Source organism: Camelus ferus, chromosome 8 (genome assembly GCF_009834535.1).
Source record: "Camelus ferus isolate YT-003-E chromosome 8, BCGSAC_Cfer_1.0, whole genome shotgun sequence".
Lineage (NCBI taxonomy): Eukaryota > Metazoa > Chordata > Mammalia > Artiodactyla > Camelidae > Camelus > Camelus ferus.
The window spans coordinates 21255979-21281109 of NC_045703.1; the positions used below are offsets into that span (position 1 = coordinate 21255979).

At 36.5% G+C, this 25131-nt stretch overlaps 1 protein-coding gene across 12 annotated transcripts in view; it reads right to left on the bottom strand.

Annotated features, from left to right (window-relative positions):
- Positions 1–25131, bottom strand: part of SNAP91 (synaptosome associated protein 91) — a 128272-nt gene that overhangs the window by 41717 nt on the left and 61424 nt on the right. For 9 of the 12 annotated variants that reach the window (XM_032484528.1, XM_032484529.1, XM_032484536.1 and 6 more), the window contains exons 10-16: positions 21765–21835; positions 19685–19690; positions 16066–16093; positions 13162–13271; positions 11137–11255; positions 1609–1623; positions 1293–1460 (exon numbers count right to left, since the gene is read on the bottom strand). In XM_032484528.1, coding sequence (XP_032340419.1) covers positions 1293–1460; positions 1609–1623; positions 11137–11255; positions 13162–13271; positions 16066–16093; positions 19685–19690; positions 21765–21835 — 517 coding nt within the window. The remainder of the gene's footprint in view (positions 1–1292; positions 1461–1608; positions 1624–11136; positions 11256–13161; positions 13272–16065; positions 16094–19684; positions 19691–21764; positions 21836–25131) is intronic. The other 3 variants (XM_032484532.1, XM_032484530.1, XM_032484537.1) reach the window with 2 other exon arrangements.

Sequence of the window (25131 nt, forward strand, 5' to 3'; positions counted from 1 at the left end):
GACTTTATCTAGTGGATGACTCTTTATAATAAATTATTCAAGAGTCTGCAGAGCCCTTCCAACACATTTTTTAAAAACAGATTTTTTTCCTGTAATAGAATGGCAGTGCCTCAAGGCAGCAGCAAAGTCCCTGCGTGAAGCAGAGGTAACCATGCTGTGTCTAGCTGAGTATTCCTTGAATCAGACAACACGGGCAAGCCTCAAGGACTGGGGCATGGCTTGGAGCACAGTGGCACATGACAGTGTGTGTACGTGTATGTTCCCAGGGAAATACACTAACTCCACCAAAGCCTGCCAAATCTCTCCTGCCCCTGCCTCGCCCTTCATCTGCTTCCTCCAATTTCTTTACCATATTCTCAAAGTGCCCTGGGAAAGATGTTATACTGTCATGAAGAAACACAAAACTATGATGACTATAACACTATTTGATGTATGCATTTGATATGAGCACTTCTCCAGGTCTGGACATTAGCACCACTCAGACGGGAAGATGTAAATAAACTCGTTTCAGATGGTTCATCAGGTCCACAAATATATTGGCAAAGTTTAGGGTATTTGACTCAGGCTCAAAGCTGTAAGTCAACTCTGTGTCAGAATATATATTTGGATGGAAAAAATCTTTATTTTTAGACCATCATTTCAGAGACTGATCTAAACCTGTTTTCAATCAGCATTGCAAGTGCTGACTCAAATAACTTCTCAAGGTTCCAAAGCCAAAGATGATCCCAGTTTTTGCTCGGACAGAATAAGCTTAAAGTTACAAAAACGTGCATAGCCCTAAACTCTCTTCAGAGACCTCTATATATGAACTACCTTTAACTAATTTTTTTATCCTAAATCTTAAGAAATAACTTAGGCCAAGATTTCCCCTTCAATATTCCCCAAATATTTTTTCCTCTCAGCTAGTTCGAACTGGGAAAAAAAAAATCCAAAAAGCCAATTCTACAGATGATAGAAGGATCTGGTACCACTCTTAAATAGACATTGCAGGGCTGGAGCACACATGTGACAAGAGTTCTAGTAGCAACTTAAATCCTAACTTTGCAAAAGACAGAAAATCAAAGAGGTCCAAAAGCATTGCGACCTCTACTGTGAAATCACTAAAATTAAATGAATATGAAATGAAGTTGACAAACTGAGCGAAGATAAATACATCAGAATAAACATTTAAAAAGTACCTAAACATGCTGACATGCTGTTATATAATGTAAAACATTTTGAATGCCCTAACTCTAGGGTAACTTTCGCAATCCTGGGAGGAGCATGAAAGAACAGTGATGTGGCTAACTAACCTCCAAAGAGATCCACTTCGGCAGTGACGGCAGTGACAGTGGTAGTAGTGGAGGCAGAAGCCGCAGCAGTCACGATTTCAGCAGCTGTAGTAGGAGGAGTGGGCTCTGGTGCAAAGGGATCTGAAATCTGTGCTTCAGAGGGAGCGGAGGACAGCGCAGCCAGAGAGTCTACGTTGCACCATAGACAGAGAATAAATGGAGGAGAAGGAAAGGAAAGGACAAAAGATATACGAGGCTCCAGACAATCAATGAAAGGACAGTTATTATGATATGGAAATCTCTCAAAACAGAGGTTTAAAAATAAAGCTTTACTCACCCTCTCCCAAAAGGTCTGTCGACATCCACATGTCAGCATAGGAAGAGATAAGAGATAAAGCTGAAACATCCAACCCCACCAATGTCCGAGCAGGGGGAGGCACTAAGTGAAGGAACTTGAGCTTTATGTACCTTTCTGGACCATGTGCAATTAAAAAATAAATGTATTACCTATTATAATCATGGAATTTTGAGCTGGAAGGGACCTGAGGGATCCTCTTGCTCAAATTTCCAATTTCACAGATGGAAAAACAGAACAAGCGAGGTCAGGAGACTTACCTTAAGTTAGGTCTAAACAACCTTAACAAATTCGATTTATTTCTTATCAGATTTACCATTTCATCTGCTTTGGTTGACTTCATTTTATTGTAACTGTCAATTCTGAAGAAACTGTAGTTAACTGACCATTATTCATCATCTTTATTTGATATGCCACTTCAGTGCAGAATTCCAGAGCATGGATAGAGGCTTTATAATAGCTGTAGTTTGACTGTAGAATATACTATACTGAACACAAGTTTAGGGGTTAGAGGAAAGAAACTCTAACCTAAACTGTTTTCTTCCTCATAAGTTTTCCATTACCAGATGTTTTTCATTATGAGAGAATTATTTTTATTGAGAATTATTTTTAAGAAGAATGTGAGATTATGTAGCATCAAAACTTTTCAGCCTTCCTGAGGTCAGCATTCCATTCGGTTCAGGTTAGGGTTAGGGTTAGGGTTAGGGTTAGGGTTTAGACTTTCTTAGTGTTCAACAATGGGATTACAGTAGGCATCCTAAAAGCCTAGGAGGAGCTATTCCTAACCATAGTAAGACTTTAGGTTAAACATTTAGAGTGTCCAATGGCATTCTTCTACTCTCATTCATATGACACATCTCAGGCATCACATTCAAATTCATGAATGTTACCGGAAATCTACCTTACTTGTGAAGAAACTGTCAAAACTCATTAGGGAGCTATTTTTTTTTCAGAGCTTAGAAGCAATATGAGAACTCAGTAAACCAAAAGTTCTAGAAGACATTTAAAAGATTGAGAAACATAAATTTGACATTAAACATAGGTACTTCAGATATAAAGACACAAAGACTGAAAGTGAGGGGATAGAAAAAGGTATTCTATGTAAATGGAAATGAAAAGCCAGGGTAGCAATAGTTGTGTAAGACAAAATAGACTTTAAAACAAAGACCACTACAAGAGACAAAGAAAGACATTATATAATGATCAAGGGATCAATTCATGAAGGAGATATAACAATTGTAAATATATATGTACCCAACACAGGAGCACCTAAATACATACAGCAAATATTAACAGACACACAGACAGAAACACACTAATAGTAGGAGACTTTAACACCCTACTCACAACAATGGACAGATCATCCAGACAGAAGATCAGTAAGGAGATACTGGCCTTAAACTACACATTAGATCAGATGGACTTTATATATAACATTCTTTATAAATATATACATACACATACACACACATAAACATTCCATCCAAAAGCAGCAGAATATACATTCTTTTCAAGAGCAAATGGAATTCTGTAGGAAAGTTCATATGCTAGGCAACAAAACAAGTCTCAGTAAATTTAAAAGACTGAAATCATATCAAGCATTCTTTTCCAACCACAATGCTGAGACTAGAAATCAACTACAAGAAAAAAATTGCAAAAACACACAGATGGAGGCTAAACAATATGTTACTAAACAACAAATGAATCACTGAAGAAATCAAAGAGGAAATAAAACAAAAATCTGGAGACAAATGAAAATGAAAGTACAGCAACCCAAAATCTATGGGCAGTAGCGAAACAATTCTAAGAGGGAAGTTTAGATACAAGCCTATCTCATGAAACTAGAAAAATCTCAAATACAACCTAACCTTACACTTAAAAGAACCACAAAAAGAAGAACAAAAAGCCAAAAGTCAGAAGAATCTGTAGGCTGTGTTCATATACATTCATGTGTACACACGTACACACAGTCTTAAAGATTTATGGAAACTCTGAAATTCACAGTCCTATAATGAAAATTATCATGACTTAAATGTAAGCCATTTCTATCTAGATATACATACATATTATGAAAAGAATACCACAATCAAACTAATTAACACATCCATCATCTCACACAGTTACTATCTTTACTATATCTTTTGTGGTGGGAATACGTAAGATTCACTACCTTAGCAAATTTCAAGTATATAATACAGTATTTTTAACTATAGTAACCATACTGTAGATCTCCAGATCTTATTCATCTTACAACTGACTATTTGTACTCTTTGATCAATGTCTTCCCATCCCATGCCCTGCCCTCCACCACTCATCACCACCTAGCACCCTTCTACTTTCTGCTTCTATGAGTTTGACTTTTTTAGATTCCACATACAAGTGAGATCACACATATTTGTCTTTTGTGTCTGGCTTATTCACCTAGCATAAGGTCCTCCACGTTCATCCATGTCATCACAAACAGGAGGATTTCCTTTTTTAGGGCTGAATAATACTCCACTGAATATATACAACACATTTTTCTTATCCTTTTGTCTGTTGACAGACATTTAGATTATTTTTATACAGTGGGTGTTGTGAATAATGCTGCAATGAACATGGGAGTACAGATATCCATCCATCCAAAAGTATGATTGGTGAGTCATGTGGTAATTAACCTCCATTATGTTTTCCATAATGGCTGTACCAATTTACATCCCCACCAACAGTGTATAATGGGTCCCTTTTCTCTACATCTTCACCAAACACTTGTTATCTGTTGTCTTGTTGATAATAGTCATCCTAACAAGTGTGGGGTGACATCTCTTTGTGGTTTTGATTTGTGTTTTCCTGATGATTAGTGATACTGAACACATTTTCATATACCTGTTGGACACCTGCATACCTTCTTTGAAAAATGTCTATTTAAGTCTTTTGTCTATTTTTAAATCAAGTTATTTGGGGTTTCCTTTGTTACTGAATTGTTTGCATCCCCTGTATATTTTAGATATTGATCTCTTATTAGACATATGGTTTGGTTTGCAAACACTTTTCCCCATTCTACAGGTTGCATTTTCATTTTGTTGATTGTTCCCTTTGCTGTGTGTAAGTTTTTTAGTTTGATGCAGTCCCACTTGCTTATTTTTGCTTTTGTTGCCTGTGATTCTGGTGTCAAATCCAAAAAAATCATTGCTAAGATCAAGGTCTGGGATTTTTTTCCCCTATGTTTTCTTCTAGAAGTTTTATGGTTTCAAGTCTTTTATTTAAGTCTTGAATCCACTTGAGTTAATTTTTGTGTATGATGTAAGTTAAGGCTTCAATTTCATTCTTTTGCATGTAGATGTTTCCTCAAAACGTTTGTTTTCCCAATACCATTTATTGAAGAGACTATCTTTTCCTTGTTATGTATTCTTGGTATCCTCGTCAAACGTTAGCTGACTGAAAATACTTAGGTTTATTTCTGGGCTCTCTATTCTGTTCTGTTGGTTGAGGTGTCTGTTTTGAAGCCAGTCCCATACTGTTTTGATTATTATAGCTTTGTAATATAGGTTGATTTCAGGAAGTTTGATGCCTCCAGCCTTGTTTGTCTTTCTCAAGACTGTTTTGACTATCTGGGGTCTTTTGTGGTCTGTGTGAATGATAGAATTTTTTTCTATTTATAAGAAAATGTCATTGCAAGTTTTCAGGGGATTGCAATGAATCTGTAGATCATTTTGAGTAGTATAGCCATTTTAACAATATTAATTCTTCTAATATATGAACACAGGATATTGCTCCATTTATTTTTGTCTTCAGTTTCTTTAATCAATGTCTTATAGTTTCCAGTGTACAGGTCTTTCACCTCCTTGGTTAGATTTATTCCTAACTATTTTACCCTTTACAATGCTATTGTAAATGAGATTTGTTTTTCATATAGTTTGCTACTAGTGTATCAAAATGCAAGTGATTTTTTCATGCGATTGTGTCTCCTGCAACTATAATGTATTCATTTATCAGTTCTAACATTATTTTCGTGGCGTTAGGATTTCCACATATAAAATTGTCATCTGCAGAGACAAGTTTCTTTCTTTCCTATTTGAATGTATTTTATTTCTCTTTCTTGAGTAACTGCTCTGGCTTAGACTTCCAGCACTTTAATGAACAGAAGTGGAGAGAATGAGCATCCTTGTTTTGTTTCTAACCTTAGAGGAAAAGGTTACAGATTTTCAGCATTAAGTATGATGTTGGCTGTGGCCTTTTCATATGTAGCTTTTATTATGTTGAGACATTCCTTCTATATCTAATTTGTTGGGCGTTTTTATCATGAAAGGATGGCGAATTTTGTTAAATGCTTTTTCTGAATGTATGATATGATTTTTATCCTTCATCCTGTAATGTGGTGTGTATCATTTGCATATATCGAACCATCCTTGCATTCCAGGGATAAATGTCATTTGATAATGCAGTACGACCCTTTTAATGTGCTGTTGAATTCAGTTTGCTTATATTTTGTTGAGGATTTTTGCAGCTATGTTCATCAGGGATATTGTCCTATAATTTTTTTTTTCTTGTAGTGTCCTCATCTGGCTTTGGTATGAGGGTAAAACTAGCCTCAAAATTAAGTCTGGACGTGTTCCCTCCTTTCCAATTTTGTGGAAGAGTTTGAATAGAACTGGCATTAAGATTTCTTTAAATGTTTGGTAGAATTCACCCGGGAAGCTATCTGTTCACGGGTTTTTCTCTGTTAGGAGGTTTTTTATTACTACTTCAATTTCCTTATTCATTATGGGTCTGTTCAGATTTTCTATTTCTTCTTGATTCTATCTTGGTCAGTTTGTATGCTTTCAGAAATGTATCCATTTCTTCCAGGTTATCCAATTATGGTATATAATTGTTAACAGTAGTCTCTTATGATCCTTTGTATTTTTATGGTATCAGCTATAATGTTTCCTCTTTCACTTACAGCTTTATTTTTGAGTCACTGCTCTTTTCTCTTGGTTAGCCTAGCTAAAGATAATTTTATCTTTTTGAAAAACCAATTCTTAGGTCTGTTGATCTTTTCTATTGTTTTTCTAGTGTCTATTTCATTTATTTCTGTTCTAACATTTATTACTTCCTTCCTTCTGTTAACTTAGGGCTAAGTTTGTTCTTCATCTAGTTCCCTGAGATGTAAAGCTAGACTGTTTGAGAACTTTATTTTTCTTAATATAGGCATTTATTGCTATAAACTCTCTCAGAATTGCTTCTGCAATTTTGGTGTGTTGTGCTTCCATTTTCCTTTGTCTCAAGATTCTTTTAAATTTCTTTTTGATTTCTTCTTTCACCCACTAGTTGGACATAAGTATGTTGTTTAATCTCCACATATTTATGAATTTTCAAATTTTCCTTCTGTTACTGACTTATAGTTTCATACCACTGAGGTCAGAAATGGTATCTGACATGACTTCAGTCTTCTTTCAGAAATTTTTAGCATTCCCAACATACGATCTATCCTGGAGAATGTTCTATGTGTCCTTCAGGAGACTGTTTATTCTGCTGTGTTAGATGAAATGTTCTTTATATGCCTGTTTGGTCCATTTAGGGTAATGTATTATTCAGTTTGGCTATTTCCTTATTGATTTTCTGTTTGGATGATCATTCTACTGTTGAAAGTGGCATAATGAAGTCCTCTACTATTATTGTATGGCTGTCTATTTCTCTCAGTTTTGTTAATATTTGCTATAAATATCTAGGTGTTCTGAATTGTGGTGTATATATACTTATAATTGCTGTATCCTCTTGAATTCATTTTTAAAATCATTATATAATGACTTTGTCTCTTATGATAGATTTTGACTGAAAATCTTTTCCCATCCCGTCATTTTGCCTATGTGTGTCCTTAAAAGTTAAAATGAGTCTCTTGAAGGCACCATATTGTCATATCTTGTTTTTTATGTTTGTTTTTTTTTTCCAATATCCTTCGAACTACTCTGTCATTTGATTGGAGAATTTAATCCATTTATAGTTAAAGTAATTATTAATAGGTAAGGGCTCACTGCTGTCATTTTGTTACTGTTTTATGATCATTTTGTAGTTCCTTTCTTCCTCTCTTGCTGTCTTCCTTTTTGACTTTCTGGTTTCCCTTAGTGGTATGCTTTGATTCCTTTCTCTTTATATTTAATAACTACTAGAGGTTTTTTGTGTTTACCATGGGGGCTTACATAGACATCTTATAGCTGTAAGACATTTTATAGCTGTAACAGTTTATTTTAAGCTGATAACAACTTAACTTCAACAACATACAAAGAGTGTAGACATTTTACTTTTCCCTACCTTCTGGGTTTTATGTTTTGATGTCACAATTTACATCTTTTTATACTGTGTATGTAATAACAAATTACTGTAGCTTTAGCTATTTTAAATTTTTTAACTTTCATGCCAGAGTTAAAGGTGATTTATCTACCACCATTACAGTGTTAAGAGTATTCTGAATTTGACTATATATTTACCTTTACCAGTAAGTTTTATACAGTTGACCCTTGAACAACATGGGGGTTAGGGGTGTCAACCTTTCATGCAGTGAAAAATCCACCTATAACTTTACAGTCAGCCCTCTATATCCACAGTTCTGCATTTGTGGATTCAACTAACTGTGGATCATTTAGTACCGCATTACTTAGTGAAAAAAAATCCATATATAAGTGGACTCAAGCAGTTCAAACTTGCATTGTTCAAGAGTTATGCTTTCATATGTTTTCATGTAGTTACTTAGTATCCTTTTCTTTTAACTTGAAGAAATCCCTTTAGTATTTTGTCTAAGGTAGGTCTAGTGGTGACAATTTCCCTCAGCTTTTGTTTGTTGGATAGTGTCTTTATTGCTCCTTCACTTCTGAAGGACAACTTTGCCAGGTACAGTACTCTTGGTTGGCACTTTTTTTTTCCTTTCATTCTTTGAATATATCATCCCACTTCCTCCTGGTCTGCAAGGTTTCTACTGACAAATGTAGGATAGCCTTATCAGGATTTCCTTGAATTGCTTTTCTCTTGCTGTTCTCAAAATTTTCTCTTTGTCTTTGACTTCTGACAATTTGATTATATACTGTGTCTCAAGTAATATTCTTTGGATTTACCTTCCTTGGAGACTTTTAAACTTCATGAATTTAAAAATCCATATCCTTACCATAATTTAGGATGTTTCCAGTCATTATTTCTTTAAATAAGCTTTCTGCTCTTTTTCTTTTTCTTCATCTTCTGGAACTCCTATAATGCATATATTCATTCACTTGATGACATCCCATAGGTCCTGTATGCTTCAATTTTTTTTTTTTCCTTTTTGTTCCTCTAATTAGCTATTTTCTAATGATCTATCTTTCAGTTTGTTATTTCTTTATCCTGTCTGGTCATGTCTTCCTTTGACGCTCCCTATTAAGTTTTTCTTTTCAGTTCAATCATTGTATTCTGAAGCTCCAGGAGTTCTGTTTTGTTCTTTTTTGATGGGTTTTACTTTTTCATTACATTTCTCTTTTTGTTCATGTATAGTTTTCTTGATTTCATTTTGTTGATTATTTGTGTTCTCTTGTATCTCACTGAGCTTCTTTAAGATGATTATTTTGAATTCTTTCTCAGGCAATGTTTAGATCTCCATTTCTTTGGGGTAAGTTATTAGAGCTTTATTAGTTTCCTTTGGCAGTGTCCCGAGGAAGTGTCCCAGTGTCATGTTTGTTTGCCTGACTCTTTGTATTCTGTGTAGCCTCGTGTTGGTGTATGTGAATTTGAAAGAGTAAACACCTCTTCCTGGTTCTGAGGACTTGTTTTGGCAGGTAAAGACCTTATCTTGTCAGGTCCATGGGCTGATGATTCTGTCTCTGAGGCTGGAGTTGAGTGGGGTTGGAGCTGTGTCACGTAGCTGCTGCTGGGTCTGCTGGAGTATCCATGTCGGTGGGCCTGTTACCAGGGCCTTGGGTGGATGTGGATCCTATCCTGGGTGGATAGGACTGCTTTCAGGACCTTGGTCAGCAGGGCTAGAGCTGGGACAAGAGTTCACTTCAGGGTCTTCAGTTGGGTCCATAGATGGTGGGCTTGTTATCAGGTGTGTGTTTGGGTATAGCTCCTGCTGGGTCTATTGAGTCAGAGGGCTGCTTTCAGGTCCATGGTTGAGGCCAAGGTCTGCAGGTCTGCCCCTAGGGGCATGGATGGGTGTCTCTCCCAAATGCTCCCTGGGTGGGCGGGACTGCTCCCTGACTGAGGCTGGGAGGGGCTGGAGACTAGTCACAAGGCTGCTTCAGGATCTGAGGCTGGACTAAGATCACTGGACCTGCCTCTGGGGGCACAGACAGGTGTCTCCTGGTGCATTCCTGCGCAGGCAGGACTGCTTCTGAACCATGACTGAGAGAGGCTGGAGCTGGGTCACAGGCAGTTTCAGGGTCCACAGCTGAGACCAAGGTCAGCAGGCCTGTTACCCAAGGCATGTGTGTGTGCGGCTCCTCCCCAGTCCCTTGGCAGATGTTGCTCATGGCAGGGTCACAGCAAAACAGGACTGCAGTGAGTCCACAGGGGAATGGCAGTGTTTTCAGGTCTGTAGCCAGGACCAAGGTTGGTGAGCCTCCTACCTGGGCATAGACCTGCCTTCTCAAGTCAAGCCTTTAGGTCCTGGGCTCCACTTGGGCTTTGCAACCTCCTACCTGTTCCCAGAACTCCCACAAAAGCACTTTTATCTGTGGATGGCTGCCAATGGTTGGTGCGGCAGGGAGGTGTGATGGGATACCTCCTATTCCACTGTCTTGCTTATGTCATTTTCTCGGTTGTGTGGTTTCTATAGCTGTATGAGCCATTTTCAAACTTAAAAAAAATCTTATTTTGATAGTCTGATGTAGTAGGGTAAAAGACTTAAAAACAACTCTGTGCAGTTCTGAGAATTAACCAGTAATCAACTTAATTTTTATATTGCTATGAAATATTGGTATTTTAATCAAACACATACAAAAGCTTAATTGTTTTCCAAAATCCCCATGAATAAAATGGGAATCAAGCACTTAGGTGTGATTCCTCTTAATCAGTTTAGTATGGATCTTTCTCAGCACAAACGAGAATCTATCCCAGATTTCAACTGCATGAAGCCAAATACAATGTGAATAATGACAATTCAGGTCTAAAGGAATCCGTGAAGGAGACCACATACAAGCAAATCAAATTTTCGAAATGCTGCCTTGGAGTAACCGCATAAGTTCATGGGAACACCCAACCTTCTACAGCCTAAATTTCTAGAGAGCAATTACTAAAAATAATCAGAATTTTAGACTAGCAAAGAAAAATACTGCCATGGTTCCAACTTTTAAAATTAAAAAATTTATGATTCCTTCACTATTTAAACCAGACTATGAGTACTTTTTCTGTCTCTGTCTCTCTCTCTCTCTCTCTCAATATGTATTTCAATCAGTAGACGCCATTCTTGGCATTTGCTCTCTGAATGAGTTTCCAGCACCATTTCGGATAATCAGTAGGTAAGCCTAACAATTACAGCCTGAATAAAAACAACTAAATAGAAAAATGGCATGGCCACCTGGTGTCACTCACCTCCCCACGCAGTGGCACCTCCTGAAGGTGGTGGTGGTGCTGGTGCCGCGGCTGCGGCCGCCCCTCCAGAGGAGAAGTCTGGCTGGAGGTCCAGGAGATCACTAGATGGTTTAGAAGTGCTGAACGGGAAACATAATTTTGAAGTCAGCTTTTGAAATTTTATAATGTGAAGATGCTTTTTTAAATACGGAAAACGTCACAGGTTTTGGGTATTTTAAATCCAATAAGACAATAATATTTTGGGAAGTACAGCAGTATGGCATATGTTCTTCTATACCAGGAGCTGGCAGACTGCGTTTGCCAAGGGCCAGATGCTAGTAAGTATTTTACGCTTGTGGGCTAGACAGTCTCTGTCACTCCTTGACTCTGCCAATGCAGCATGAAAGATATAGGTGACATATGAGACAATATGTAAACAAATGAATATGCCACTGTTCCAGAGATTTATTTACAAAAACAGATGGTGGGCTAGATTTGATCTATGGGCCATAGTTGGCCAACTTTTGCTCCACAGACAACAAAGTTAAACCATACTTCAAGCAACAGGTCACTCATATCGTAGAACAGAATTAAAAGGGAAAACCCAAATGCCCCAAAGTAGGGAGAAATGTTGAACATGTTAGGTCCATGAGGTAGCACTTGAAACACTGGTAATAAGGACTGTGACAAAAGGAAACATACTCCAAATCTTAAAGGTAAGAGAATGATTGGTGATTTTTTCCTTTTCTTTATTTTCTAAAGTTTTCTTTTTCTTTTTGTATGGTAAATCATTCTTGTCTTGAGAAGAATTTATTTATAAACCAAAGAATCCTAAAATAAATCTTCACTAATGTATCTGTTTTTCTAAGTTAAACTACAATATATCAAGTTTGCCTAGCAGAGGCCTCCCCTAAAAATATTTCCATATTTTTTACACTTATTCAGCTGGGGCTGTGCTTTTCAAAGCTCCCGTGCCTGCAGACGTTCCAAGGAGGAGTCTAGAGCTTTGCTGTTCAAAGTGCTGTCTCCTCACCAGCAGCATCCCGGGGCCTTGTCAGGAATGCAATTCCAAGACCTCTGCACCTTGCCTAATGTTCATTTCATAAATACAGCTGTTCTAAGAGCCAGAATAGGGACTTATTAAGACCTGAATCAATGCTTTTACAAGAAGCAATTTATCGCACTACAGAGGCAGAAAGGATCTGGTTTGACCAAGCCTGTGATTAAAAACGCAGAATTAAGCCAGTAGAGGGGAACCTACATAGTTAACATGGGAACCTTATGTGGATCTATTGTTCAGTTCACAACTCAAGCCTCCAAACAAGGCATTCATCATCAGTGTCACAGATACTACAAAATGGGACTAGATTCCTCTCAAGGCTAAAAAACCAAAGAATTAACCTAAAATCATTATCTGAAGAAGCTTCTATGAGTTGGGGGCTTCATTTTAGGCAGCCTGGAGATTTTACAGGATGCACGGTCACTCTACCTTTCTCATTACTGTTCTGACCTTTAGGTGCTATAAAAGCAATTAGGAACATCCTACCACCAGAGTCTGTGCTCCTCATACACACCAGGTAACTGGCCTACAACTGCAAGTTTTATTTTATTCTATTTTATTTTTTTATTTAAAATTTTTTTAAACATTCAAAAATTTTCTATTCGATTTGATTCAATTCTATAGCACTTTAAGACACCCTTTAATTTCACACCAGAAGAAACTGATTTTAGAAACCCTTTCCACGACATCTGATTTCAGAAGAACCTGAAATGTGTGCACCATTCTTCTACTTCCTTCCCCAAATGTGTGAGCAACAAGGTGATTTCTACAGCTTAGGTCTATCTTATGCTTTGAGAGGTACAATCCTACGAAAGTGTTGTAAGTGTAGAAGATCTTACCTTGTGGACCTGAAAATAAACCCTACCCCCAAATCACACGCTTACTAGGACTCCATTTCATTTTGTGAAATCATCTGGGCTCAGTACATAAAACAAAAACCTCATCAACACACTAACAAACAGTTCACTGCATTGTCATTAACTAACCTGACCGGGACAGCCACAGATGCAGTTGCAAACAAATCAACCGGTGGGGATGTGTCGATCGTTTTAGCTGGTGTAGAGTTAGGAGATGTAACAGTTGTGGCTGGAGAAGACTGAAAAGGAAGACGCACAACATGCTCTGGTCAAACGTGGATTTGCAGGACACAAAGCAACAGGGCTTCTGCTGTGCAGACCCACCAGCAATTTCTTGGTAACTCCTCATGGGAGGAAAAAACTCAGGAAAATTTGAAATTGAGACTTGTAATAAATAATCAATATTGGACAAAACATGTTTCAAAATTTAAAAGTTACATGTCATTAATGCAAAATTATGGAAAAACAAATTTGGTCTAACATAGGCAGTGACTTCTATGCATGTATTAAAAATCAAAGCCAAACATATTTCCTAAACATAAAATTAGTGGGAAAGATCTTGCTAACTGCTGAAAATTAAAAAAAAAAATCAATTGTAATGACTGCAAAACCCAGGCCATTTTTTTCTTTTCTATATCCTAAAAAGACTTCATGTAACATCTTCTCAGATGCCTTAAATATGTAGAAATCTGACTTACAAATAGTCACGGGTTGGCAGAGAATGATTCACAAACAAGATTGAAGTCACTGACAGCTTGATGATATCCCATCACTAATGTGACACAGATAAAACTTAAAAAGTGAAATAAAAGTTAACACTTACTGTCTCGGACAGTTTTAAGAAGAGGACTTAATAGTCAGCTAAAATATTAAAAAATAAATCACTTGTTTAGCAACTACCCTAATTCTGCTTTCTTCTACTTGGTATATTTAATTAGCTACATAGTCACAAAAGAAAGATGAATGGAACATCTCAAACCAGTGCACCAATATTTAGTTCTTCAAGTGGAAATGAGACGTAACAGAAAGCAAAGTGCACGAAGACCAAGATCAGGCAAGGGCCATGAGACACTGCTGTGACAGGACATCTAATTTCAAGTAGACTAAACTTAGAGGAAGTTTTAAAAAGAATAAGTTAAGAAAAAGGACTGAGGAGATAAGAACTGTATAGGCTTTTCCAGACTTAGATAGTATTTGCTTGATAGCTATTGGGCAAAGAACATAACTAATCAAGGAGTCAAAATTCAATACATACACAAGTGCCGAGCATTCAGCACTTCAAGAAAGAGAAATCTGGGAGCAGAATGGATACTGTTGCTCAGAAAACATCAACTCAAGCTTTGTTCTTCAACCAAAAATTCAAATTTTCCAAATGTAATGTGAAAGATTATCAAGAGAACAGAAAGAACTAACAAAAATTAATTTGCATGTCATCCATTGTGAACACTGATAACTCTGAAAAAAATCAGTGGGTTATTTTTTTTATACCAATATATGCAAATAAGCTTGGAAAGTGATGTTTATGAAACTAGCAATGAATCTACCACATAAATGCAGAAATGAAGGTCTTGGCCCATTAAAAACTGCCTTGTAGCAATAAACTCTGAAGAGATAAGAAAGGTAGGAAAACAGAACCAAAATAATCCTGACATTACACAAAGAAAAAGTCAGAATTTGATTTGGCCAAATGTAGAAGCAGACCTTCCCAAAGGATGCCCCATAATTTTACCACATTCTACTCAGCAGTTGTATGTTGGAATTTTCCCACAGATAGAATGATTTTAAACCTGGCTTTGTATTAGAATCACCAAGGAGCTTAGGTTGTTTGTTTGTTTTATTTGATTGTTTGAGCTCCCCGAGGGATTCTTAGGCAGAATACTGGCACAGCACAGGGTGCCTGGAATATCCTGTGCAATCATAATATCCTTCATGTCTGTGATAATGGTAATTATACAATAGAAATTTGGCAAAGAGGAAAGAGCACATTTATTTCACTTTTTTGCCTGAAAAATACAACAGCAAATGTGATCTACCAACCTACAGCAGTACATACTCTTGTCACTGAAAACCCTAATCCTGTCCTTTAAGATACTAAAGAGGACAGAGGGAGGTGATGGAGTTATGACAGTAATTATGGTAGGCTGTCTGAAAGGCGTGCTTGTGAGGATACCTAAGGACCATTAGTTTCTCTACCATCAAAACACACAATGTTATGTGCCTTATTCATCCCACAGGGCTGTGATTCAGAGTACGTGAAAGTGCTCTGTAACTAGTAAAATGTTACACTGATACATTTGTTTTCAGGTGTAATATAAGTGTATGAACATTCTCCTATTTAAAAACATTTAGTCCAAATAAGGGACTAAGAAGACACTGTATAGTACATTGGACTGAGAAACTAATATAAAGGAGAATATATAAAGACTTACCTTATCTTTCCTCAAAAATTTAAAAATAAAATGACCATATGATTCAGCAGCCCCACTTCCAGGTGCACACCCAAAAGGACGGCCGGCAGGGACTCAAATAGGTATTGGTACACCGTGTTCACAAACAGTGTTCTTTACAACAGCCAAAAGGTGGAAGTGACCCAAGTGACCATCGAGGCCTCGACGGATGGATGAACAAAGTGTGCTGTATGCCCAGAATGGAATATTATTCACAGGTAAAAAGGAAGGAAATTTCTGACATACGCTACAACATGGATGAACCTGGAAGATACTACGCTAAGTAAAATCAGCCACTCACAGGAGGAAAGATACTCAATGATTCCACTTATCTGAGGCACCTAGAATAGTCAGATTTATTGAGACAGAAAGTAGAATGGTGGCTGCCAGGAGCTGGGGGTGGTGATGCTGGTGGAGGGTGGGGAGTTGCTGTCTAAAGGGCACCAAGTTTCAGTCTGGGAGATGATAAAAGTTCTCTAAATGGATGATAGTGATGGTTGCCCAACAATGTGAATGAACTTAATGCCACAGAACTGTACAATCAAAAGTTGTTAAAATGGTCAAAAGAAAACAAAAACAAACTTACCTTACTTAATGGAGAGGGAGCACCAGATCTAAAAGGCAACCAAAAAAAAATGAAAACTGAATATACATGAAGACATTTGTAGAAGCATTTAAGCTTGATGTTTGGTCAAGCATTAAATTGTTTATACACAGACTTTTTAAGCAGTGGATAGACTATTTTTTAAAAATAATTTTTAGCTTTTACTCAATTTTGACACCTGCTCCCAGTGTTCCCCATCCACTTAGTTTCTAGTGCTGGGAATTATTAAATTCAAAACCTTTTCTGCATCTCCAGTCACTCAGTTCTTCGAGTTGATCTTTACGTGCCTATGTCCATTGGAAATAAACTGTTCAAACTGGAATTTTAAAAACTTTACCAAGACATGGGAAAAATGATGCTTTATGGAATTGAAAAAAACCCTCTGGTATCATTTTCAACAGGTAGTAAACTCATTAACGTTAAAAAACATGGTAGTTCATTTAATCGTAATTGTGAAATATAAAAGGAACACTAGAATTCAAAAAAAAAAAAATCCTTACAAGCCCCATGCTTGAATTGTGTCTCAGCTTCCGTATGCAACCCTCTAGAGTGTTTTTTTTTTTCATGGCTGTAATTGAAAACTATCTATGAAAAATATCCCCCGTATCCTGTTAGAACTTGGAAGCTTGAAAAAGAACAGTAATCTCAGTGCTTGTTTCTAAGGGAGTGAGGAAAAATCAGGAAGGAATTTTTTTTTTTTCAGTTAGATGACTAGTAGCACTGACTATTGTGTATCATTTCTCGCAAAATGCTTCAGAAACAACTGTCCTAAACAGCTTAGATTTTACTAACCAGAGCTGGTGGGAAACGATTTAATAATAAACAAAAGTGAAGGGAAAAAAATGTTTCAGTAAGAAACCTATCGTCGGGGTCTTACAGGACAGCAGGGATGGCTTGATGGCTTTCTACTCAACTACAGAGAAAATATCACATGTGGCAGCAGTAAAATGAAATTAGAGATTTAGTACCTGGAGTTTTGTATAATCTCACAAATTTTTGTTTCATTGGCTACAGCAAAAGAAATTTTACAATATTATATGTCAGATTAACACCTTTTAGGTTCAACTTCATATGCAAACACATGCCTGCCATTTCTTGTTTAAATTTAGCTTTTACTAAAAATGAAGATGAAAGCAAGGGCTCACAGAGAGTTTTGTTATATAATGAAAGACAGAAGCCTAGGGGTAGAACTTGATTAGGTTAGGTGTAGTCTGGCTGTTCTCTTCAGAGAAACATATCCTATGAAGAAAAGGATATATGTTCATCTATATTGCTCTCAAGGATCTATTGAAGTAAGTGGAATCATAGTTTTCTCTGTATCCCAGAAACTTAGGAACCTAAAAATCTAGTATCGCATAAGACTAAAAATTCCCTAATGAATTTCTGGCTAAATAATTTCTCCACCCCCACCATTTTTTTTCTCTTTATATATGCAGAAAAGGAAGGGAGTTAAGTCTAAACAAAAATTCCCCCCCCCCCCCCCAAATAGCCTTAACTTTGTAAAGGAAACCGAGAAGCCATCTGACATGGTCACTTTCTAATAATGAGTTCACTAAATTAATTTGTTTATCTCTCAAGGGATTCTCATGAACCAATTCTTAGTGGGACATACTAATATGGAAAAGAGAACTGAGGATGAACAAGAACTTTTTGAACTATATTTCCAAACTAATACATAAAAGTTCCTAGTATAGTCTATACTCTGTAGCAAAATAGAGTGAAAAAAGAATTTCTCTACCTGCTATTAAAGAATATCATGCTCAGACCTAAGTACGGAATATTATAACTGGTACAAGAATCAGTCTGCCTAGCTCTTGAACCCCCATGAACACTACTACTAAATGACACTTGTAGTTAACCTGTAGATTAATTAAGCAAACAAATGAATTCTTCTATTGATTCTGTCCAGCTGTCACCCCCCCCCTTACCTTACTGTATCTCTTTTGTCTGTTTAGTTATCTGTCTTCTGTACTAGATGCTAAATTCTTTGAAGGAAGGGAACCCATCCCATTGTTTCTATCCCCCTAGCACTTTACAACAGCACTTGGCATTTTGTGCCCACTGAAATATATTTTGGTATTATCTGAATTTTAAAATGAAAATACTACCTTTATGTAATCTTTGTGTAAAAAATGAATTAACCGAACATCTTAAAAATTATTTCGGGTGATGTTAAACTGTCAGGATGGATGACTTCTGTTCCCATGGACCAGATCCAGGTTTTGCCATGCTTTCATCAAAAAGGTAGAACCAGAGGTGCTCCCCTTGGGGCCATAGCTTTAAAAAGCATCATTCATCACTGATTAAAGTCTGAGGGCTCTGAGGCTCAGAGAGGTAAATAACTTGCCAAAGTCTCATCATTCTTTAATGGTGGATTGCAGACTCTGGTCCAAGTCTGTCTGAAGCCCAGGGCTTGTTCACGTCTCACCTTTGAGCCTGTCCTGACGATAACACAGATGAGCCCAGGGCACCTATTCTTCACTTATATATTGCTTTTTTTAATCTGCTCCTCAGTTGATTTCCTACCCTACCACAGGTCATCTGCCCCTTGTAAAAGAAAATGCTACCATCTTTTATCTATAGATAATGACATTAATTTAAGACCAATAGTTATTTGAATTTTAATAATTTCAGCTAGGGAAATCTAGTATGTAGTGAACCATGTTGGGAAACACAAAGAATAACTGTAATTTTAAGACAATGTATGATCCATAGTAATCTATCAGAAATTCTGTAAAATGCTACAAACAAATCCATGGCTTTTTACGAAGAACACAGAAAAGGTTTACTTCCAAGATGTAATAAGCTATCAAAATACGAAGTTTTGTTATTTCTTATTCACAACAAATTTAACCCCTATACAGTTTTGGTTATAAAAGTTAGCCAGAAAAATAAACAAACAAAACACAGATGTGAAAAACCTATTTATGTGTTCCAAATTATTTTAGTTACAATAAACTGATATTGAGTTTCTTGCACCCTCAATGCTTAGTAAACCCACATGTAAAAACAAACTTAGTTGCTCTCTTTTGTTCTGTGGAATTATAGAAACAGACAATATGCAAAGGCCTATCAGTACTGCATAGAATTTTAAAAATGAGTACCAGTGGATATAAGGCACTAAATATGAAAGGCATTCACATTTTTAGTGGACATTGGAAAATGCTTCATTTTATGCATTTACTTGACTTAAAGGTTAGAACAGTTTTATACTGCTACTAGAAGACAAAACAACTTTAAGTAATGAATTTTCTTTATAACATTGCCTTTTGACACTTCTGCCATGTGCCACAGGGAAATCTTTTGTTTACTAAACAAATGAAAAAATTTTTGATTTCTAAAATTTAAGAGGAATACGTATATATACACATCTAAGAGAGACTGTTAGTCTTCATCTAGGAAGACCAAAATAAAGTAAAACCATTTATGCCAGTCACCTTGGGAGATAAATTTTAAAAGTATAATGAAAGAACACAGATGTGTAAAATGGGCAGAACCAGTTTTAAATGTTCTAAATTTTAAAAAGTGTGGAATCTTAGGAGTGTTTTTTGCATTTTTCGTAATTACCAAATGCAAAAAAGTCACTCAATATAGTACTCACCCTTCACTTAAGTTCCCAGGTAAGCACAAATATACAAAGGAGAAAAGTTAACTACTGTAGTTCATTTATTTGAAAAATAGGGAATAAGCAAAAAACAAGTTCATATGTGGTCTCAGCCAATTCAGAAAAGAAATCCGATAAGCATAAAATGATTTTAAAGGCGAGAGGAAAATTATGCTCAGCAAAAGGTAATTCCAAACAGAATTAAGTTACTTTACCACTCTTAGAAATGTAACGAAGTGTCCATAGCTAAGCAGTCCAAAAATAGCTTGCGGCAGCCACTAGAGGGCGAGTTTAGATGTGAAGTTAGGGCTAAGGAAATCCACTCTAGAAGGTGGCTTCCCACATGACTGCAGCACTGGCAGATTTAACGAGGGCAAAGGGTGGATCTGTGCAGGGTGTGGGGACCTGAGGGGAAAGAGTGCAGAGAAGCTGACTTTCATGAATGCACATCCCACGTGGCCCAACGAAGAGGCTCTAACTCAGGGAGATGCACGTTTCCTTAGCTAAAGGGATCTTCCTGCCACAAGAGCAGGGACATTTCTCCTTTGGCTCAAATCCTAGGCAACTTATCTGACCTCCCAGACACTGTAATATCGCGGAGCTGGGAGGCAGCAATTTCTGGAAGTGGGCACCTTCTATTGTGACGTAATATATGCTCACATCTTTCTTAGTTGACATCAGTCTACACACAAGAGTCTGCTCGTCCATGGCCACACTGAAGCGGGGGCAGACCTTGGGTTCTGGTACAACCTTGCCAGAGCCTCTGAGGGGTCCTGCTGTCCATCACTTCAAACACCTCTGCGGCAACCACCTGAGCAAGTCCCACACCGGTGCTTAACATCGAAAACTTAAACGACATGCAAACATTTTTATACCAACTTAGGAGAGATGACAGAAATAACCCCTAGGTGATGAAACAACAAGCAAAAAATGACATCAAGACATGACACTGTAGATTCTGGGAGAACTCTCAGAGAAAAGAAAGCAGAAAGGAGGTGCGTGTTGATGGCTGTATCACCAGTAAAATCCAAGACCAGCCTATACAGCCCTGCAATGAACATTTGATAGGTTGTCTCTGCCACTTTCTGCTGTCAATCTAAACAGAATCAACAAAGCTGGGATCACCAACAAAAACAGATTTCATATTGACTCTGTGGAGAGAGCCACATTAAGTTTTTAGGTAGAGATAATTAAGTATAAAATAATCCTTGAACTCAAAGAAAATCTAGTTAAACCACATGCGTTGGGGGAAAGGGGAGACATAACACAGTGCAGGGCACGATTAAGGAAGGCTTCTCTAGATGGCCCTCCCAGGATGTGAAAGATGTACACGGGCAGAGACACGGAGGGCAGGCATCTGAGATCAGCAGAAGCAGTCTGAGCAAAACACAGAGACCGGAAAGCACCAGGTCGGGTGAACAGACAAGCGTGACACCGGCTGGAGGGAAGAACAGAAACGGAACCTGGACATGTTTTACATACAATGAGGAGAAAGAGTCAAACATCTAAGTGACCAAACACAAAAGCTGAAAATCTAGCAAAACTACACTTAACTGCTGCTTGATTGCTACTCTGTCTATAAAAAGATCTCAGAGTGAAATTTCAGCGGAGTGCCACAACCAAGGGTCCAAGTGGGGAGAGTCTGGAGTCCAGACGACCACACCTGAAGGCTTTGTTTTTTCACAGCGGGGTTGGTGCCCTAACAGAGTGTTTAAGATTGCGTGAGAGACTGTTTTCACTCGTGCCCAAAGGAGAGGGCCTCAATTTCTAGACATGAGCAACTCCTTTTCTGTGTATTGTAAATCCCTTCTGAGGGCAGGTAAATAACTCAGCAAGTTCAGTCAACACAGGTACAAACTACGACTTGCTGCCTTAGCCCGCAGATAGGCTGTAGACAGGTCACCTCTACACGGGATCAGGCTGTCACAAGTCAAGGAGGAAGGAAGGGGGTTTTGAGGGAACTCAGACGAATTACAATAAAGCACATCCTTAAACTGTAGTAGCACAAGAAAACTCATTTTATAAAGAATGACTATAGGATTTTCCATCTTATTTAGTATATACAACTAATGCGTACTTGTTTCCAGGTTTCTTTCCTTCTAATGTATTTAGATGCTGTTCAAGGGTCTCCATAAGACTGCTGGGAGCCTACAATAAGAAAGTAAGAAATGAATGTCTGTGTTGCTTTCTTTCAAAATAAATACACTGGAACATCACTGTAACTTTGCATGGTGGAGGTCTGTGGGTGCACCCCAACACATATGGAGATAACTTCATTCCAGCTTCTTTGGGTATTTAAGTATTTAAATTCCATGGAATCTCAGACAGGCCCATTTTACACAGACTTAACTTCTCTGCATAACAAACAGTGTTACAGCGTGGTTTCAGTGTAGAGATACATCAGATAAACTTTTTCTAAGATATTACTTAAATGCAGTAAACGTAATTAAATCAAGTTCATCATATGTTTCCATAAGATCACAGTGAAAAAAGCAGAAATATTTGTATCCAAGTCAAAAATATACATGTCCAAATACAAACTTACAGAAATATGAAAATACAGTAAAATTTCACTTATCCACATTTGACTTAAATATTAGGGACGATTACTACTTTATTAAAAAAGGGCGGGGTGAGAGTTGTGGGGGAAAAATATAACTTTAACAGTCAACCATAATTAAGATTTTCTTATTATTGAGCTATTTAATATATATATAATTTTATATATAATAAACTAACTTCAGCAAATATTACTAATGTTATAATAAGACTACTATGTATTGGCAAATTTAATATATTTCAACTCTTTTATTAAGAAGTATCTGAATGTTTGTTTTATAATAACATTTTAGACAAATATAAAGTGATGGTATTTTACTGTATGTTAGGAGAAATAATAGGCTCATATAAATATTCCACCCCATCTATTCCTCAAGCATTAGAAGTTTAATTTCATCTTTATTAAATAATCTTTACCCAAATTAGACCTTAACAGCAGCGTAGGCATTCAAAGACTAGCATAACATTTATAGACGCATTTAATTCTGACAACTGTTCTTTATATAATATAAAATTAATTTTGAAGGATTTTAAAGTAACTATGCTAACTGCTAAAACTGCTCAAGGAATTAAAAAAAATCATATAACTGTACATTTTACATTGCACCTATAATGACAAATGAAAATAAAATTCTTATTAAAATTTTTAATTCTGAAAGTCCAGGACATTTAATGTTCACTTTCATTTCAGTAACAGACTCATAAACTGCCTTAACAATAATGTTTATTATATATGTAATTATGTGATTATTATCAGGGTGAATGTGAGCCAAATATAAATTAGTAAATGAGCAAAAAATAATTTAAAATACAGTTATAATAATACCATATGCATAATTTTAAAAGGGCTACAGGTGACCACACTTGTATTTATAGCGCATTTTCTAACCTAGAGGTAGAAAGGGACAGCCCTATGAGCATTATATAAAAAGTTATGGACTACAGAGTATAAAAAAAATAATTATCAGGGGATATAACAAATTTTAAGTATAAAAATTAGAATTTCTAAAATATATCTTAGGTAAAAGTGGACTTACTCAGCAAATTCCAGTAAACTACAACTAAAGTCTACTTCTAAGTTTTGAAAAATAAATTTTTAAGAGATAAAGGAAATTTTGCTCCATAGAACAAGTAATAAACTATAAAGATGTGCTCATTTAATAAAGAGAATGTGTATTGTAACCTTAAAAGGAAGAAGAAAATAGAAATGACTTCACAATTCTTAGATGAATTCACACCTGCTAACTTTAAAACTGTCATGCTAATTGTCATAATAATTATAATTGTCAGAATAATGGAACCTAGGAGGTCTGGGCATATAACTTTAAACTTTTCATATTCCCATTCTTTTCATTGGGATCACAGTAAGAAAAAATATATATCAAACCACAGAACCTCTCTCCAGTAGAAGCCATGGAAGACCTAGGCCCTCTGTCTACTAAACGCAATGTAAAAGAAATGCGATTCTGTGCTAACTCTGTTAAAAAATGCTATTTATAATTGCAAAGTAGAGAACAATATGGGATAACAAAAAAGAGGCCATATTTTTCCCTACATAGTTTCTTACTTATCTAAACTAAAAGACCTAAAACTAGGATGATAGTTTGCAATCTCATTCTTTTTGTAAAGTTTCTTAATAATTTAAGAAAAAATGAAAAATAATGTAGTAGTCACAAAAATCACAATAGTTGAAAGAAACTGGACCAAGAACAAAGACTACAAAACTGACTTTGTCTTTAAGGGGAGTTAATTTTGCAATGCATTGAACATAAAATTAACTTGAGAGAATTTTATCTTAGAGGTTTAAAAATGCGCCACCATTGATACCTCTTATAAGGACATGCAAAATCTAACAGAAATAAACTCCTCAAATGTTGCTGGAGGGAAAAAAGTTACTTTGATAGTAAAATTTGAGAATCCAGAAATATCAGCCTTCTTCTCAACTGTATCTAGGGCACTGAGCACATCCTGACAAGCACAGAACACAATAAATAAAAACTGTCCCAAATTTCCAAGGGGCCAAACTTGGAGAATGCCTCTGCTGTTGTAAAAGGAGCTTAAGGTTAACAAAGTAGAGTTAGCAATATCTTTAGTTATTTATTTTAAATAATGCCAAAGTCAATAGACCAATCAGATGGAAATACCAACCCAAAGAACAAGAGTCAGCCTATGAAAGCTAATAAATGACAGTGATAGATCACGGTTACCGAGTCGTCAGTGGTACAGCCTTTAAAAGGAGACTTTTCTTTACCAGTAGTTTTCAGGTCAACCAGAATTCCTGACATCAAAACCTGAGATGTTTTTCATAAATGGAGATATATTAAATGTGGAATGCACACACACACACACACACACACACACACACACACACACAAACCAAACAGGAAATAATATTTTGGAAATCCTTTTTTTGGAATCAACTCATAGTTGATTGTGAGTACAGGATCAAAAAGGAACCACAATTCAGATGCTTTAGATTCTAAAGCATCACTAAAACCAAATGAAAAAAAAAAGTCAAAAGATCATTTGAAATTTTAATCATCAGATCTAAGACACCACTGGAAAGTGCTGAGGAGAAATATTACAGTTCTGGTAGCATATTCACTTCTTACCCAGTAAAGTATTTCTGAATATTTTTAAAAAATTTCAATGATATTTATAAGTCATTTAAAATGCAGTTAAGGTGATAACTGGATAAAATAAAATAAATATGATAAAATCATACGCACAATTTTAAAAGGGCTACAGATGACCACAGCACTGGTATTTATTGCACATTTTCTAACCTAAAAGATATTCATTCAGTTCCTCTGTTTCATCTTGCTGCAAGAGGAATTCTAATATTTTTCAGTTAGGAGCAGCCTATCTCTACTCCTAGTCAATAG